Genomic DNA, 17,528 nt, shown 5'->3' on the forward strand with positions numbered 1-17,528 from the left:
GGGGTTGTCCATCAATTATCCAAGGTCCGGCTTGACACCATTGTAGAACGCCCTATTTATAGGAGCCAGGCTCAGCACGGTCTCCAGCGTTGCATTCGGAGGAGAGGGTAGCGGCCATGCTGGAGAGAGTGCAACGGCTTTTGTCACTGAAGACAGCCACAGTGTGGACCATCAAGTCGCTGCTCGGCATGTTGTTGTTGTGCATCTACCTTATCAAGTTGCGAAGGTGACCCTTTGGGGAGTTCCTGGACGGTTGCTGGATTCAAGTGTCTGGAAGCTTCGCAGAGAAGATCATCTCGACGCGGAGTTCCGCCGGGCAGTTAGGTGGTGGGACGTACACTCCCAACATTGCCCAGGGCACAAGTGTTCAAAACCCCCATACCAGTAGACGGTCACCACAGAAGCTTCCCTGTAGGGTTGGGGAGTCCACACCGGACGTTTGCATGCCAGAGGCCTGTGGCTTCCGGAGGAGAAGGATCTCCACATCATATCTGCAGGCTGTGTTCTGGGCCCTCAAGTCATGAAGGGCAAGATGGTGAGGATCTTCATGTAAAAAACCACCACACTATTCTACATCAGGAAGCAGGGGGCCTCTCGATCCCCAGCCCTCTCCAAAGGAGTGCAGAACTTGTGGTACTGGTCCATCGACCAAGAGATGTTCCTCATCCCCTTTGACCTGGCGGCAGTCAAGAAGACCATTGCCGACTCCCTCCCACGAGTGGGTCCTTTGGCAGGACCAGGTGGACCGCATCATCATTTAGGGCAGGACCCAGATTGATCTATTTGCGACGGTGGCAAACTCCAAATGCCAGAAGTTTGCCAGCAAAGTTCCGCCAGCCGAGTAGCGTTCTCCTTCCCGTGGGAAGGCCTGTTCCTGTACGCTTCCCCCCCGTTGCCTCTACTGCTGCGAGTCATCAATCATCTCAAACGGTGCTGATGCAAGATGATACGTCACCCTGGTGTTGCCGAGGTAGATTTGGTACCCGTACCTTCTCAGCCTGTCAGCATTGCCTCCGGTCAAGCTGCTGGCGGTCGCGGATCTGCTCACCAGAGAAGGAGGTGCAATCCTGCATCATGACCCAAGATCGCTGCACCTGAGAGCTTGGCTCCTGCAGCCCTAGAGTTTGGCGGGTACGAGTTGCTGGCAGACTGCAGGGAGGTCTTTGCAAAGGCTAGAGCCTCATTGACTCTTAAGTTCTACGGTCACAAGTCAAAGGTTTCGCTACGTGGTGCTGGTCGCAGAAGATCAACTCGCTGCGGGTCACAGCCCCACAGATTCTTCCATACTTGTTGTCCTTGGGTAAGGCGGGGCTGGCGCACGCCTCTATCAAGGTGCATCTGGCGGCTATCTCCCACTACACCAGGTCTCTAGGAAGATCTTCTCTGTGGTCCCACTGTCTCGTCAATGTACTGTTTTGATCTTCCCCCACCAGTGAAGGCTCCTGACCCGGTGTGGGAAACTCAACGTGGTACTGACCAGGCTCATTGGGGCTCGCTCCAAGCCTATGCATCATGCCCCTCACAAGTTTCTCTTGTGGAAACTGCTTTCCTCGTAGCGCTCCCCTCTGCCAGAAGGGTGGCTGAGATCCAGGCCCTATCCTGTAAACAGCCGTATCTGACCTTGCATGAATCGAGGGTGGTGCTACGGACGTACCCCTCCTTCATGCCAAAGGTTCAGTCAGAATTCCAGCTCAAGGAGCCTTTGGTGTTACCTGTGTTTTTTCCGAAGCCTTTGTCACCGGCTGAAGTGGCCTTGAACTCGCTAGAAGTTGCTCGTGCTCTTAAAGTCTACATGGCACGCACAAAGAGTTTTCGGTAAACCTCTCAACTGTTTGTGAACTTTGGTTTTGTGAACCGTGGGAAGGCCTTGTCCAAGGCTTCCATCTCCAAGTTGCTCTCCGGCTGTATCACAAACTCATCAGTTGGCGAACCGACCCCTGCCCGGCTGTCCAAGAGCCCATTTCACCAGAGAGATCGCTGCGACGACTGCATTCCTATCTGGTTTGCCCTGCTCGCCATTTGCAGGGCTGCTACGTGGAGGACTAAGCACCCCTTCATAAGGTTCTACTGCGTCGACAGGGATTCCAGAGATGAGTCCAGGGACGACCAAGCAGTGCCAAGCAACCTGTTCGCTTGAGGTGAGTCTGTTCCGGAGGTAAGAGTTAATTGCTTCTGTTGAGCCTTGCCCACCTCCTGTGGTTGTGTAATGTACTGCCATGTATTCTTTATTCATGAGCATGTGAATTCATGCCAGAGACCATGCTGGAGAAGGAACAAGTTACTTAGCTGTAACTGTTGTTCTCCAGCATGGGTCTGGCATGGATTACATGCAAACCCTCCCTCCTGCCCTTCTGCGGTTCTTCTTGGTCATAATGCCACTTTACGTGATACCACAACTGACGATGGCTGAAAGAGAAGGGGTTTAGAGAGAGGGCAGTGATTGGCTGGGTCAGTATGACCCAGAGCTCATGGATTGGATTATAGGAGAAAGACAGTTTGTAAGTGAAAGTGAAACAGTTTTTCTTTTACCGAGGATTCCCGGCCTGACAACGGAATATTCATGAGCATGTGAATCCATGCCAGACCCATGCTGGAGAACAGTTACAGGTAAGTAACTTGTTCAATTTTTTTTAAATGTATTTTATTTCAGTTAAAACTATATACGAAGCACGGTACAGTGAATAAATACATAATATACAATTCAAAACAAATATATAACGGAATCCATTTTTACCCCACTCCCACAACCCAGAATCCACATATGCAATCAAACTTGTTCAGAATAACAAAAGCAATTTCCCCCAAATATTCTCAAATAACGTTTTCCTTCTCTGTGGTATAGTACCTTCTCAATCTCTGCTAAATCATGCGTTTCATTAAGCCATACTGCAATAGACACAGGTTCCGCTGTTTTCCAACCTTTGAGAATTAATCTTTTCCCTATCATTGCGCTCCGGAAGATCAATTTTTTCTGGCAAGTAGACAAGTCATCCAACATCGAATCACTTCCCAATATCAGTGTTTTGAAATCAAATTTGAGTCTCTCACCTATTACTTTTTTCACAGACATTGTCCAATTCCAACCAGAAACCTCTTACCCTTGTGCAGTCCCATAACATTCGTTCTAATGTTCCACATTCTTGAACACAGGCCCAGCACTCTGAATTGTCTTTCATTCCTCTCTTCTCCAACCGCTCTGGTGTCCAGTAAACACGATTTAAGATCTTCTACCAATCCTAACTAGCATAATCTAACATTCTCACACATGGGGGACCACTCATTCACATAAATCACAGAACCGATTCTCTTGGTCCATTCTTCTCTCAGCAAATCATTTCCCTTGTAAGCATTAACAATCATTCCATAGACTCTACTGGCAAGTACCCCCTGGCCCCTGTGGTTTATTGAACACATCCAAGTCCAATCCTCCATTCAATTCAATTTTACCAATCACATTCCTAATCTTCCTGTAATCAGTTCCACTAACTTTTGGAATATTGTAGGTGGACTGAACTTCTTTACACGTCATCCATCTTCCACCCCTACAAAGGTCTCCAAGCCATTTAATACCACAAAAGAACCATTCATGCCAGAAAATTACCTTCCCTTCTATGTTGATTGACTAATTCATCTGAATAGATGCCCCTAGATCACACAAAGCATCAATACCAAGGAAATTATTCAATTTCCTCCCCGCTATTCTCAAGAACCTAGTAAATGGATCTTTCATGTCTCTACTGTTCAATTTGATAAATGCTGTTCTCAAGCCTCCTACAATTTTGTACTAAGAGGTTATTCTAAGAGCATAGTGCTTACGTGAAGACCAGATCACTTCGAGATTCTTTACTCAATACGAACAAATTGGTCAAGCAGACTGATGATGATCCGTGGCGATTGTTACATTTGGTACCTCCTCGCACAGTGTGAGGAAAGTCATCCGGCATCATTGGCATGTTCTTAAGATGGATAGGTTTCTCATCATTCCTTTCATCACGCCTGGTATTTAACATTTAGGCGAGCACCTTCATTGAAGGATAAATTGGTTTCTAGTTTTTTACAACCTTCGCCTAAGATTTCAAACAAGTCTGCTTGGCTGCCTGCATCTCCTGCAGGTTTTGTCAAATTATTAGAATGTGTGCACTAACCTGAGAAATCCTTATGGTCGTGCCACAATTGGAAATATAGAAACAATCCCCTTAACCATCCAACCCCTGAGTGATGCTTGTGGCTGTGTGGTACTGGGGAAAACCTCAGTTCTACTGTGAAAAATCCCTGAGATGAGGAAAGCTATGAAGTTGCGCTCCTGGTTGCCATGAACTGCTGCTCCGAGTGGGAGTAAACAGGCAGGATAGATCAATCAAAGAGCAGGTAAGGAGTGTAGCAAAGAACCGAACCAGCAGGGTCTGTCCTGGCGGAACGAGGAGCCAGGAACGCAGGACCAAGAAAAAGAGCAAGGCAAACCGAAGGAAAAGAGAGCGAGAAGCAATGGAAACAGGAGAAAAGTGCAAGAGGAAGTAGCGTGATAACTTGCCATCCTACCTCGCCGGTTCCCTTTTCTCTTTTGCTGCATGTTCTGTGACCGGTGCTGCAGAGCACTGTGGGCATCAGTGGTACTGCTACACCTCGTGGGCGGTTGGGACCTGGTTTCCACGGATGACTCTAGTGAAACCTGTAGACCAATGCAGGGGCATGTACGGTGCAGGCACTTTCCCAAGTTCGTTCAGCAGGACTTTATCCCAACCTAAACATCTCTGAATGCCCTTTACAGAGATGGGTGGTGTCCAGTCAAGTATGGATTGTACATTAAAGGGGTCCATTGTGGTACCGTTAACTGACGAGATGTATCCTAGATATGGGATCTCTGTCAGATGGAACGAGCACTTGGAAAGTTTTGTGTAGAGATGATTGTTCCTCAAGCGTTGTAACACCTCCGGTATGTGTTGAACATGTTCAGGCACGGATCCAGAGAAGATCGTTATGTCATCCAAATATACGACTACGGAATGGAGGAGTAAGTCTGAGAATACGTGGTCTACGACGTTCGAGAGGCCAAAGGGCATTACGCATCAGTGGTACTGCTACACCGCTCCTCTACCACTGTGGACATAGGATGATTCCTGCACCATCTTGGGGAAATTCCAATGTAATAACAAAAATGGTTCCATCTATTCCAGAGGGTCCATGACGGATGATGAATCCTGACAGGATGCCCCCCTCGTGGGCGGTTCAAAATGCCCAAAAGGAGTACGGAAAGCTGTATTCCATTCATTGCCTTGGTATATGCGGATGAGATGGTAAGCATCTCTGAGATATATAGTTTGGTCAACCCTTTAGCTCCTTGGACAGCCTCTAATGTATCCGAAATGAGTGGCATGGGGTACTTATCGGGCACCGTGATTTTATTTAGCCCTCTGGAGCCTTTACACTGCTTTAATTCTTTGTCTTTTTTATGAATGAAAAACGACTAGGCACGTGCCAGATATTTAGATTCTCTAATAAGACTGTTTCGAAGATGGTCTGTAGGGTACGACGTCCTTTCATCGCTGGATGTTTTTTTACTGGGTTTTTTACTGTGAATTATTTTTTGGGGAAAACCCCATTGAATTTTTTAGGGGGGTTTAGTAAATTATATATATGGTGTGTGGGTGTTTTCGTAATAAATATAAAATAAAGAAAATGGGGAGGTCTGGGGGGGTCACCCCCCAAAAATGTTAAAAACATTTGATGGTTTCTTTTCATTAAAAAAATTGTGGTTAAAAACCCTGTGAAAAAACATCCCACGATGAAATGACATGGAACCAGTCTGTAGGTATTCTTTAAGGGCTTCCTTCTCGGGTCTTGACAAGACATACATTCTGAACAGGGTGAAGAGAGATGGTGCTATAGTTTGCCTATGGGGAGGCAATTCTTTGTATTCTTGTTCTTCGAATAAGTCTTTAAACTCGGCGTATTGGTCTGGTAAAGTATGGAGAGAGTCCACAAAAAGACTGTAGAGCAGGTTCCACGGTTTGATGTGGAGAAAGAAGACCAACTGATCCCTGAGTCAGACAGTGGGTAACACAAATTTCAGAGCCCAAAAATAATGAACCTGCAGACCAGTTTATGCAGGGGTTATGAAGCCTTAACCAAGGTGGTCAAAAAATAACCATAAAATGAGCAGCCTTGACGAGATCGAAACTGATTTTTTTAAGATTAGATGCTATGGCCATAGTTACTGGTTCAGTTTGCTCTGTGATGAGGCCAGAAGACAAGGAGGTTCCATCTACTATCTACTCCCTAAATCGGGACTGAAGTGTTCTTTCTTTCCCGGGGTATCTGGTGTTGAAGGGCCAATGTATCGTCCAAAAAATTGCCTGCCACTCCACAGTCCACCAGTGCGGGTGGTTACATGATCAAAATGGTTTCCTTCGCATTGCATTGAGACTATTACAACCATGGATTGGTCTTTGTTCTTTGTATGGTTCTGTTGGGGAGCCAATATCCCTTCCAGTATCATAGTCCCCTTTATGATTGGGGGGAGGTGTTTCCTGAAAGCCTAGGAGGAACTACAGGACAACCCCGTACTAAATGAGTACTTGCAGCACAGTACATACATAATCCCAAATTCTTATGGCGATTACGCTCTTCTGAAGTGAGTGGCCCTCTGGCCGTTCCAACTTGCATTGGTTCATCCTCGCGAATGATCTTGGGAAGGGGTTTTCCTCCTTCTGTTCCTCTTGGAGCCCGAACCTTCCTTTGTTCGGGATTTCTTTATTGAAGACTGTTATTCTCTGCATTACTATGGTGCTCATGCCCGCCAGGCTCCCGGGTTTGAAAACTCTGGACACCTCATCCTTCCATTCTTCGGTAAGTCCCCGACAAAACCAGATTAGCAATGCATTGTCTGGCTAGGCTTTGCCCCCAGCCAATTGTTTGAACTGGTTGATGTAGGGTAGGGTGTCTATTGAACCCTGTTTCAGATCAAGCAATTGTTCTTGGCCCGAGACTAGGATTTCTTGGCGTCCAAACATAGCATGTAAGCATGCCACAAACTTCGGAAAGGAATCCAATACTGCATTATTCGATGTAACATTGGGGGTAGCCCAAGCCAGGGCCCCGCCGGATAGACCCCACCGTAGCTCTGTCTGTGGGGAAATAATTAGTCTTGAAAGTAAACTGAATAGTGCAGGCATCCAGGTATTTAAATTTCTGAGGCTTCCCATCATATTTACCCCCTGGGGGTGACCTCAGGGTATTTCAGGTGCCATAAGGGGCTGGCCCACTATTTGTTATGCTGCATTTTCATATTTCAATGTTTGTACTTCGGTTGTTAGAGACTGAACTGCAGCAACCAATTGTTCTATCTGATCCATCTACGTTGGGTGGCAAGCTCTTACTTGAGAAATCCTGAAGGTTGTGCCGCAATTGGAGATAATAGAAGCAATCCCCTTAACCATCCGACCCCTGAGTGTGACAGGTGGTCGTGTGGTTCAGGGGAAAACCTCAGTTTAACAGAGCAACCCCATGAGATGAGGAAAGCTGTTAGGTTGCGCTCCAGGTTGCCGAGGACTACTGATCCGAACCGGAGCAGGCAACAAACAGCAGAAGGCTGCGCTCTAGGTTGCCGAGGACTGTTCCGAGCGGGAGCTAACAACAAGCAGGATAGATCAATCAAAGAGTAGGTAAGGAGTGTAGCAAAGAACCGAACCAGCAGGGTCCTGCCGGGCGGAACTAGGAGCCAGGAACGTATGACCAAGAAAAAGAGCAATCCAGGGTAAGCAAGGCAAAGGAAAGGAGCAGAGAATGAGAAGCAAGAGGAACTAGGGTGATACAGAAAAGTAGCAACGCGCCGTCCTACCTTGCCGGTTCCTTTTTCTCCTTTTCTGCATGTCCTGTGACAGGCGCCTCCGAGCACTATCTATGAGGGACAATGAATCCTGACACAAATGTCACAAATGTAAGGTGCGTTCTCATGCCATTGCAAAAAAATCCTACATACATCCTGTAACAGCTGTACCTTGTGTTATCAAGCAGCTGATCACATGTGATACCACCTTTATCTACGTCCTTTGTTGCCCGTGCAACAAATGGTACGTGGGCAGCACTACATGCAAATTAAAGATCAGGATTCTCCAGCATTTGAGAGCTATAAAGACATCCGATCCTATGTATCCCATGGCTAAGCACTTTAAGGAGCAACATGACAATTCCCAGTTGCTCTTTTTTGGGGGTTGCCCATATAGCCATAAATCCCAGATCGGGTTCTTTCGTCTTGAGACCAAATTTTTTCTAGACTTTCACACAAAGGTGCCTCTTAGCCATAATGTTGTTGAAGAATTATATTCTTTTATATCAGTTTAATTCATGTTATGTTAATGTCTTTTCTGTTCGAAATGACGTTTTCTTAATCCCTACATTATGTCTTTTGATATCAATTTTGTGGTGAACACCAAGGAGCAGCAAAATTCAAATGTGATTAGTCTCCATAGTGGCAGAATTCAGATGGGACAACATTAGAAAACAGTGTAACTCAAAATGGTGCAAATCTCACAGTAGCAAAATTAAAACGTGGAGAAACCTCAGAGTTGCAAAATTCAGATGTGGTGAGGTGTCCGTGACAGGACTGCAATGTAGTGAAAACTCACAGTACCAAGACCCAAATGTAGTGAAGCCTCGCCGTAACAAAATTGAATGTGGTGAAACCCCACACCAGCAGAATTCAAATGTGTTGAAATCCGACAGTAGCAACTTTCAAATGTGGCAAAGTCCGACATGTGAAAAATCCAAGTGTGGTGAGACCACACAGCCGCAAAACTCAAATGTGGCAAATCTCCACAGTAGCAGAACCCAAATGTGGTGAAACCTCACAGTAGCAGACATCCAATGTGGAGAAACCCCACAGTAGCAAGATCGAAATGTGGTGAAGGCTCAGTGTCAAAATGTGAATGTCCTGAAGCCCCACGGTAGCACAAGTCGAATGTGGCAAAACTTCAGTAGTAATGCCCAAATGTGGTGAGACCTCAGGGCAGCAGAGCTCAAATGTGGTGCAACCTCACAGTAGCAAAACCCAAATGCAGATGCCCCTTCCCCCCCCATTAGCAAAATCCAAATATGGTGAAACCTCACAGTAGAATGGCGAAAACTTCTGAGAGGCAAAGAGCAAAAGTCCCAACACCCCACAGTAGCAAAAATCGGATGTGGTGAAATCTCACAGTAGGTAGACCTGAATGTGGCAAAACCCCACGGTAGAAAAATTCAATTGTGGTTATACCTTACAGTGGTAACATGCAAATGTCCCAAACCCCCACAGTAGCAAGAGTCAAGTGGGGGGGAAACCTCACGGTAGCCAAGTTCAAATGTGGAGGAACCCCACAGTAGCAAAATGCAAATGTTCTGAAATCTGACAGTAGGAAAAATACAAATGTGGTGAAGCCCCCAAGTAGCAAATTGAAATGTGGTGAAACATCACAGTAGCAAAATGAAAATGTCCTGAAAGCTCACATTAGAAAAGTAAAATTTGGAGGGAATCCCACAGTAGCAAAAATAAAATGTGGTGAAACCTCTGTATTCAAATTAGGGATGTACTGAACCTCGGCCTAGATTAAGCATTCAGACGAATATTGACTGAAAACAAGGAATTTGGCTTCGGCCAAATACTTACTGGAATACTTACTCGAAGCCAAAGTCTCCAGGGCAGCCGCAGGAGGGAAATTCACAGAACTTTTATTGCTGTTGCCAGGTAACGGTGACGGGAGCCTCTTACAAAGTATCTTCTATTATGTGGCTTTAACGTGTGTTGCACATCTTTGTGTCAATAATTTAATTCCATTTTATCCAACAAAAGGTTCGCTTTTTAATAACGTTACTTAAACTCCTAGAGCTTTCATGTTATGGTTGCTCAAAATTGTGTTATCCAGGGAAAAAATGAAACACTCCTTACCTCCCCTCTCTGCTGAGGGCTGTGGTAGCTTTCAGGTTCCAGAGGTGACGCTCTGGAAGGAAGGAGCGGGATAAAGGAGGAGAAGGAAGGGGGATGGGAAAGGTTCAAATGCGAATGTCCTGAATCCCAGAAGTAGCGAAATCTCAGTGTTAAAGCCCAAATGTGGTGAAACATCACGTAGCAGAACTGAAATACAGAGGAGCCCCACAGCAGCAAAATGTAAATGTGGTGAAACCTCACAGTAGCAAAATTCAAGTGTGGAGAAAACTTCACAATGGCAAAGTGCAAATGTCCTGAAACTCCACTGTAGCAAAAGTCAAATGTGGTGAAATTCCACAGCAATAAAATTCAAACGTGGCAAAACCCCAAAGCAGCTAAATTAAAATAGGATGAGACCCCACTGCAGCAAATTTCAGTGGACGGGGCTCCAAACAAAACGAAAGAAAAGCAGAGCTCAAAGGCACAAATCTCACAGCCGCAAAATCAGACGCGCCGATAACCCACAGCAAAAACAATCAATGTTGCAGAGTTCAAGAACTTCAAAAGTTTCAGATGGCGAGACCCGGCTATGGCAGGACTCGAACAGTGAATTTCCAAGTGGTGAAACAAATGATGGAATTAAACTTTAGCGAGTCTGTTCATTAGACAGAGGGAACTCGGTTTGTGCTTATTCTAACTAATCAAATTGTTTTTTCTGCATCTGAATACTCACCTGTTGAGCACTGGTACATAATTCACACAATTGTATTTATAAGGAATGGATGTGTATATATTTTATGTATGGCTGTTGATTGCATTACTTGTGACTTTTCTATGCTTACTGTATTCCTAAAGGTCTAATCAATAATTGTATTTTCATATACTGACAAACATGAAATAGTGGTGTTTTTCTATGTGGCCTCCTCGAAACTCTAGACCACTCTCACACTTTTCCAGAGACTAAACTTTGACTGCTCTTTCACTCTACCTTGATTGAGTTTTGGCTAATCTCTGTCTCATGTTTACCAAAGATAGGATGCTATTCTAAGAACCTCCCCTCAGGGGCTGATTTTAGAAATCCATCTTTAACAATGTTACTTTGTTTCCTTTTGTGACCTGCTCCCCTAATAAGAGTTAACCTTGATTCTTTGATAACAGCTACCTTTAGGTTACCCATAGGAAGTTTAGAGATTGCATGTTTGACTTCTAAAACCACCACACTTTCTGCTTCTGGCATTTGTATCGCAGCAGGTTTACATCTTTTCACAGACTTTCCTCAAGGCTTGCATAGTAGCAGAAAAGCTTATATGAGACTTATAAGCAGAGTCATTATACAGACTAAATTGCGCCGATGTAAAGATGCCAGAAGAAAACAAATTGCCAAAGTCTATACTGGGATCTAAACTGTCACTTTTGCTCTAGGTGCAGCTTACGCTCCTGACTGCTATTGTCAAACTATTCTTGAAGAAACCATCTGAAACTCAAGAACTTGTCCAACAAGTTCTGAGCCTGGCCACACAGGTAAGCTAAGGGGTCACAATTTTGTGTGGTGACATTTAAAGAAACATTAGTCTAAATTCATATGAACACAAGAACCGCAAAATAGGATGGTGGGGTGAATGAACATTTTAATTATACACATCCACACATACCCATTCGATGCAGTTTCTCATGACATTGCACACAATTGTCTATAATTGACAAATATCAATATTGCTTTCATTTGTATGCATGTAAAGATACAGTTGGACAAAGAGTGATTGCCTTTTTGTTCACCTGTCTCTGATCTGGAAACGCCAGACAGAGGCACAATTTACCAGCCTGTCTACAAACTGTAGCACTTGCACTGTACAGAAAAGCGATTTATATGTTCAGAACTTTTAAAGGGAAATAATTATGCGGCTTCATTCACAATGTTATTGTCCGTCAGTCAAACAAGTTTATTCGGATGCAAAAAAATCCATCAAACATAAAACAACATTACATACATCCAAAAGATTTCACAATGCATAAACAATTCCTTAAAATCATATACAAAAGACCATGACAAACATACTTAGAACGGAGCACAGTAGGGTAGTATTGAAAGGTATTACAACACCACTAATCCAAGGATTAGGTCACTCTAAAAACAATTCCTCCAACAGTCCCCCCTTACATTAGGAGCCTCCATCTGCCTGGAGCCTCATCAACCCCTTTCTGAAATACAGTGTTCTCTTTAAAAAGGAGAGCAGGGGCCAGGCCGTGAAAACAGAATCAGCACTCGGGAGGAATGCGAGTGCTACTTTGTACTGGCGGATCTCTGTCTTCTTTAGGGCCGGTATCAGAGTAGCACTACGTATCCCTGCATAACCAGTGCAGAAAAACAATACATGAGCCAGATCTTCGCGCTGATGTCCACACACCGGGCAGCTAGCAGAGTCTGGAAACCCTTTCCAATTAGCTGTGTTCCCTTGCAGAAGAAAGCAGTCAAATCTTGCCCTAGTTATTAACCAACAATCTATTTTGTGGGGGCTCCAGGTTAAATATGGTTGGATCACTGAAGGCCTACTAATCATGGTGTGATTAGTAGGCCTTCTGACCACCACATCCGACCCTGAAGCAGGCCGTGTTATTGTATGGTTACATACATCTATGGCATGGTCTAAACTGAGTGCGTCTATCTTCATTCCAGACCCACACAACTCGGATAATTAAACCAGAAAAAAAATAACTTAACAGAGATGTATACATGATAATCGTTTGTGAAATTTGCTGCTTTCCCTCCTTCCCAGCTTCGGTGGAAAACCACAACAAAGATGCTGTAGAAAGCAGTAAAGAATTTGGAATATAGGCCATGTACTTGAAACATACATGATGTGTATGATTATTTCAGCTCCCCCTTTAACTGGCCTAACCTCTAGTTCTATTTTTACACCTAGAGTTTAAGATTGAGAGCTGCTCTGTGTCTTCTGTTTTGAGTGGGGTTTTCTGGTTGTTGGTACCTTTCTGTTTTAGTTTTAACAAAGTGTACTTGCTCTTTGTTTTTCAGTGTGAGGCCTTGAGCCAGAAGATGTCTATTTAAAAAATGAATAAATAAAATGAATTTGCTTTTTCTAAACTTTTTATTTCAACTTGCCCAAATTACCTTACCACTAGGTGCCGTGTGCCACATGTCAATTTTTCTGAAGCCTGTTCTCAGCTGCCACCCACAAAAAGCTGGGCCCTTTGCCATGGCCTTTTGCATCTGAATCTTTCCTTTGCCTTCTGTTCCAGAAATGCTACCAGGTGCTTCTGGACCAGTGCTCTGCACATAGAGGCAAGTAGAAGGGGTCCAGTGCAGGGTCAATGGTGGAAATTATCTTCAACATATATATCCTCTCAGAAGACTTAATCCAAACCCTGATTGAAAGAATGGCCCAGTGTTTGTGCTCTGCTCTAATGCAGGCGTACCCCATAGTGTCCCAGATGGGTTACTCCCTCTGGGTCTGTCATGTAGCTAGGCTGGCAGTCGCTTTTTCCTTTGTGTAACACAGCTTTCATCTTGTGGAAACCATTTTACCCGGCTGCGGTCCATTTTGATCCACACTCCCCATTCAAAAAATGTAGTGAGGCAATGCCCTGGAAGGAAGTAATAAGGGAGGAAAAGATTATAGTGTTGTAACTTTATAGGGTTTAAGATAAGGTTTGGATGCCCAGCTAGAGGGACTAAGAAATGGTCTAGAAACAGTAAGAGATGTCTGTTAAAACAGTGTCAAGGATGGACCAAAATAAAGAGGTGGTATCAGCTGCTCCATGCATCTGGGATAGTGACTTCATTCAACCTAAACGTTCCAAACCTAAGCTTACAAGTCTCTGTCCCTCCAGAGATGCCCTAGTCTATTAACCAAAATACAAAGGGGATGGCCAACCTAAAAGTTCAAACCTTCCCTTAATAATTAATGTAACCTCCTGGCTAAACCTTTGCTGCGAAAGAAAATGTTCTCCAAGCTTTGCAAACAAATGTGTTAATAACCCGAGTATTTGGAGGGGTTTTCAAAGTCACCACCTGTGGTATGATGTCAAGAATCCAAACTGGGGCAACAAGACTGTCACAACCAAAGTTTAACCTCACCACTCTTATGGCAGCAAGGCTGAGCAGTCACGCTGAACAAAGGAGGCAGGGGCACTGTTAAGTTGTACTGTTAACACAAAAGATAAGTAAAAGGAACCACACAGTTAGTACAAAAATGCTCGAATGATTTACACTATGGTGCACTGAAAATAAGGATAGTTCTATACATATATCACACAGTTTGGTAACCCACTACTCGCACATCACACAATGTACTGTAATTGCTGAAGTAGGGAAATTGTTGAGATACAAAACATAATCCATACACTTATAACTCACCTCAGTCCATTCTGTATATACAAAACGTCTAAGGAAGTCTTTAGATGTCTTAGTAAGGTTCTGTAAAGTTTTAGGTGAGAATTTCTAGGAGAAGCCACCTAGCTAGGGAGTTGGAAGCAAAGAAAGCAGGAAGTATAGAGCCAAAAAATGGTATTTGGAATGTGACGTGCTTCAAGTGCAACTACCACTCACTTCTAGGTTCCTCATGTACTTAATCTCAAAGTACTGGCCTAGCCAGCCTGGGATAGCGCTAAGGTTATCGGACTATTGCTCCCAATTCAAACGCGAAAGGGATAGGGGTGTGGTTTAGGATATATAAAGGAACTCAGCCCCATGGGCATCCACAAAGGTAGAAATACCTCAGTAGATAAAAAATCACTGGGAAAGACTTGCCTCACCATTGTTACTCATGCTGAGTTGTCAGGTCACAGGTTCAAGGTTGTCCATCGGCAGTCCTCTTCTGGTTCCTCTGGAGACCTCAAACTGGAGTAGAAGCACCTTGGACCGGTCCCATGACATGGCAGAGGCCAGCATAGATGAGTAGACTGATGTATTTCTTGCATTAACCCAGGGCAGGGCTGGTAGATCCTCTGCAGTTCAGCAGGTGGACTTTTCGGGTCCCTCTTTAGCTCCAATTCTGGTGAAGATCAGCACAGCAGGTTTCCAGCAATGCAGAGGATAGAGCACTGAGGATTCTCACCAAGATTCCTGCCTCTAAGTTGTATAGAAGTCCTTCCAGCAGTGCAAAGCTCATTCTGCTTGATGCAGGCGAATTGCATACTGGCAAGCTCCTTCAGCCCAGGAATGGTGATGCTGGTCAAGCAAGACAGTTGACTGTCTAGGTCCACCAGTCGAAGGGAGGGTGGTTTCTTGTAAAGGATTCCTGTCAAGCAAAAGGTTGAGGTCCAAAATGCAGTGAGGCAAGACTGAATTGGCAATTGGAGGAACTGGATAGCCTGGAGACCCTAATTTGGAAACGAGTATTGTATTTTCTACCGAAATGTATCCCTCTGATAACCGTCATTGGGAATTAGGTCTCCAATCATTGAAAAGCAGAGTAGACTGGCGCCAATTAGAATGGTTTAGATAATTACGAACTGCAAAAGATCTGATGTACTTTCACCTGGGTAACGGTTGTGGTCACAAACTGGGGCAAAATATGGACCAATAGAATGAAGATAACAGGATTCTGTTTTAGTTTTTCAAAATCTTAGCAAAATATAATGTTTGTTTCACATAACACAAGCAATGAATACTTACTAATGAATACTTAACATACAAAATATTGCCTCAAACTATACATAACTTCTCCCATCATTCATTCCTAACTCATACATACCATCTTCATACTAATACCTATTTCAAATATGGGTAATTGTCCACAAACATATACTCCAGTTTTTTTAATATTAGAGTCCAACACTCTTGTGTGTTTTAGATGTGGCCCTCTGTGTTATTACAGGTTTTATTTTTTTGTCTATTCATGTTTCGGTTGTAGTTCACTGTAGGTGGAAACGTCTTTGCCCCAATATTCTAGCCAACCTTCATAAGGACGGACTGCAACTGTCCAGTGTGTGTTGCCTCTTGATAGGAAGGGTGAGCCTAGATCTACTAATTACCATCTATAATTCAAATCCTGTCATCTTAATTAAAAAAAAAAAACTTTTAATGTGTTTAACCACTCAATCTGTTGCTTATCTCAAGACTCAGCTCCACTGTGTGTACAGCGGGCGGTGATTTGATAGTGGGATGAATCCCCATTTTAGATTTTTCTGTGTGGTAGTATACCCATAGAATGTGTGTATACTCTTACAGAATGAGAAAACAACAATGCGCATACACGACCAAAAGTATATTGAAATAAATTCTAGGTCAGTAGTCTGTGCCCCGATCTGTGGAGACACAATGAGACAACGCAAACCCATAAGTGGGAATGTTGCCCTCAGTCAAGTGTGCTGCTGGCCAGAAGAATTTACAGCGGGTCACGTATGACACGTGACTGTGCCACCTAGTTAATTCATAGGAGCCTGTAAGACTTACCTCAAGTCTCGAGTAACTGCAGCGTGTGTGTTCGCATCGGTGTCAGACAATGGCCACCTCGTTGTTTACAGAACCATTGTAGTGAATAGATTAAGTCGTAGAGGTGGTAGAAAGACTTGAGGTAAGTCTTAGAGGCTCCTTTGAATGAACTAGGTGGCACAGTCACGTGTCAAAAGCGACCCGCTGTAATTGTCATGCCCAGCAGCACACGCGACTGAGGGCAACATTCCCACTTATGGGTTTGTGTAGTCTCATTGTGTCTCCACAGATCGTGGCACAGACTACCGCTCCAGAATCTATTTCGATATACTTTTGGTTGTGATATACACAAAGCTTATGATATTTGTGAGTATTCCTGCTGTAAATATTTTTAGATAAATATTTCTGTACATCAGCGAGCAAGGGAAGTAGAACACACTTGTTATACAGGCCCCTGTGTCTTCTCTCCCTCTGCAGGTGGATACATCCCTTGATTGTACCACCAGTTAGAATGGTGTGAATGCAATCATAGGGTACATCATCTGCTATGATGCAGACCATTCAGATGACGTCAGATTAATGAGCTGCAGGAAAGATTACCAGTGAGTCATTCTTTTCCATTACATAGATGAAAACTCACTGTCAAAAAGAGTAGAACTTTGATAAATACAAACCTACAAATATCTTTGACTTTATGTGCATTGTTGTTTTCTCATTCTGTAGGTGTATACACACATTCGAGGGGAGTGTGTCCTCCGACGTATTCCACATCTCTGACAGTAATGTCCACAGCTGTTCTGCTTCTGAAAATTATTCAGTGGCCTACGTCGATATGCTATCCCTCGAGGGCCTCTGTCGAGAGCCGACGTCACAGGATGTTATATGTAGGACGTAGGACGCACGACGCCCGTAGCCTCAGTTCTGTTTTTTCCGCGAACGTGTTCACTTCGGAATCTGGGCATGCCTCGCTTCTTCTCCATTGAATCGGTTCTTCTAACTTTGTATTGAGAATACGTCTTTGTCTTCTTAAACCCCAAAGTCGGGCTTCAAGAAGTGTCGGGACTGCGGTTCGAAAATGTCCCTTACGGACCCGCATGACGTCTGCCTCTGGTTCTTCGGCGAGAGCCAAGCCACCGACGACTGCAATGAATGCCAGTCCTTGAAGTCGATGTCCTTGCGGGAGCGGAAGAAGAAGCCCGTAAGTTGAAATCCGCTGGGCTTCCGACCGACGATTCGAGG

General features: G+C 44.3%; 1 protein-coding gene across 15 annotated transcripts in view; it reads left to right on the forward strand.

Moving 5' to 3' along the window:
• The window catches only part of AP2B1 (adaptor related protein complex 2 subunit beta 1), a 1,113,451-nt gene that overhangs the window by 509,595 nt on the left and 586,328 nt on the right, over positions 1–17,528 (forward strand). For all 15 annotated transcript variants that reach the window (XM_069614911.1, XM_069614900.1, XM_069614904.1 and 12 more), the window contains one exon: positions 11,321–11,419. In XM_069614911.1, the coding sequence (XP_069471012.1) occupies positions 11,321–11,419 (99 nt within the window). The remainder of the gene's footprint in view (positions 1–11,320; positions 11,420–17,528) is intronic.

Source organism: Ambystoma mexicanum, chromosome 9 (genome assembly GCF_040938575.1).
Source record: "Ambystoma mexicanum isolate Mex_15411 chromosome 9, UKY_AmexF1_1, whole genome shotgun sequence".
Classification (NCBI taxonomy): Eukaryota; Metazoa; Chordata; class Amphibia; order Caudata; family Ambystomatidae; genus Ambystoma; species Ambystoma mexicanum.